Source organism: Protobothrops mucrosquamatus, unplaced genomic scaffold, assembly GCF_001527695.2.
Source record: "Protobothrops mucrosquamatus isolate PMUCROS unplaced genomic scaffold, P.Mucros_1.0 scaffold659, whole genome shotgun sequence".
NCBI classification, from domain to species: domain Eukaryota; kingdom Metazoa; phylum Chordata; class Lepidosauria; order Squamata; family Viperidae; genus Protobothrops; species Protobothrops mucrosquamatus.
In genome coordinates, this window is record NW_015386948.1 from 1,170,445 (window position 1) to 1,172,010 (window position 1,566).

Consider the following 1,566-nt stretch of genomic DNA (forward strand, 5'->3'; position numbering starts at 1 on the left):
AGTCCTCGACTTATGACCGGTTGGGGGTCGCGGCATTAAAAAGGTTGAGAACCACTGATCTAGTCCAACCCCTTGCTTAAGCAGGAGACCCTATACCATTTCAGACCAATGGCTGTCCTGTTTTTCTTGAAAGCCTCCAGTGATGGGGCACCCACAACTTCTGAAGGCAAACTGTTCCACTGGTCATTGTTCTCACCTTTAGGAAACTTCTCCTTAGCTCTAGGTTAATTTCTCCTTAGTTCTAGATTAAAGAAAGAACTGAACTGGCTGGATTGTTCTATGTCTTGCTTGGGGCTAGGCCTGACCGGCTGCTATAAACCTAGCCTTCTGGATAACTCTCTCTTCACTGTCACAACTGTAGGAGCCAAGTTGGTCGGATCATGGAGCTGTTGTCCACCCCGCACAGCATCGAGATCAACAATATCACCTGTGACTCCTTCCGAATTTCTTGGTCCATGGATGTTGGCGACGTGGATAGGGTCACCCACTACTTCATCGATCTGAACAAGAAGGAAAATAAAAGTTCCAACAAGTTCAAACATCGGGTAAGCCCCTAGAATGGTAAATGAGGGCATGCCGAGTCGGGCAGAAATCGTTATGGCATCTCCTTGATCATTCCTTTGCTTCACAACTATTTTTTTTTACTCCTGTTGGATCATGCTGGTGCAAGTCCTTCTTAGAAGCAGCCGGTTGGGAGCCTTCCAACTTGGTCCATGTTGAACTGCAACTCTGGTGGGCAAAGCTGTCCTCATTCTTCCTAAAACTGTAGTTGTTGCATTTTCAGCCCAGCATGCATGCAGCCTTTTCCTCCGGAGTCCCATATCTAACCAGGTTTCATATCTAACCAGCATGGGCACTCTTGGGATGCTAAAAGTTTATTTATTGCTGTGATTTATGTGCTTGCGGTTCTGAAAAGGCTTTAAAATGTACCCCTAACCATCTGAATAGTATTTGGATGAAGAGTGAACGATATAACCTAAGTCTTCCTTGGAAGCCTCCATGGGCATTTTTTACTATGACCTTAACATGGTTATTAGCGATTCTTTCAGCCCAGGGAACTATGGGAATTGTAGTTTCTAAACCAAACTAGAGATTTATGAGATGGAATTTTCTCATCCTTAGAGCTAAAATGGCAATTGGAACGCCACATTTGTATTGCACAGGTTGCTTGAAAATAAATCTGATAAAAAAAAAATGATTTGTAGTTCATGATGTTCTCTGGAAATTGACCAGCAACCATTAACAGAAAACCCAGGGGGAGAGGAAAAACAAGATCTGTTAAACTTTTGACATATTAGAAAAACGGTGCTTGAAAATCTCCTTCTCACGGTCAAGTCTGTATCTGATTTCCAGAATGGTTCTTTCAGGAATGATAAGATCCAATCCTTCCAATGGAACTACATTTCCCAGAGCCTAGGATGCTAGGAATGACAGTTGTACATCGTTTAGGAATTCTTAGATCCCTCACCTCGATTGGTCTCATGCATAAAAGAAATTAAAATTCCTTTCACTGACTGAAGTTGGCTGATCCTGGATACACACACACACACACACACACACACACAC

General features: G+C 43.0%; 1 protein-coding gene across 1 annotated transcript in view; it reads left to right on the forward strand.

Moving 5' to 3' along the window:
- The first annotated feature begins 369 nt into the window (after positions 1 to 369).
- The window catches only part of PHYHIP (phytanoyl-CoA 2-hydroxylase interacting protein), a 16,235-nt gene continuing 15,038 nt past the window's right edge, over positions 370 to 1,566 (forward strand). Inside the window, exon 1 of the mRNA XM_015817967.1 lies at positions 370 to 545. Coding sequence (XP_015673453.1) covers positions 381 to 545 — 165 coding nt within the window. The 5' untranslated portion in view covers positions 370 to 380. The remainder of the gene's footprint in view (positions 546 to 1,566) is intronic.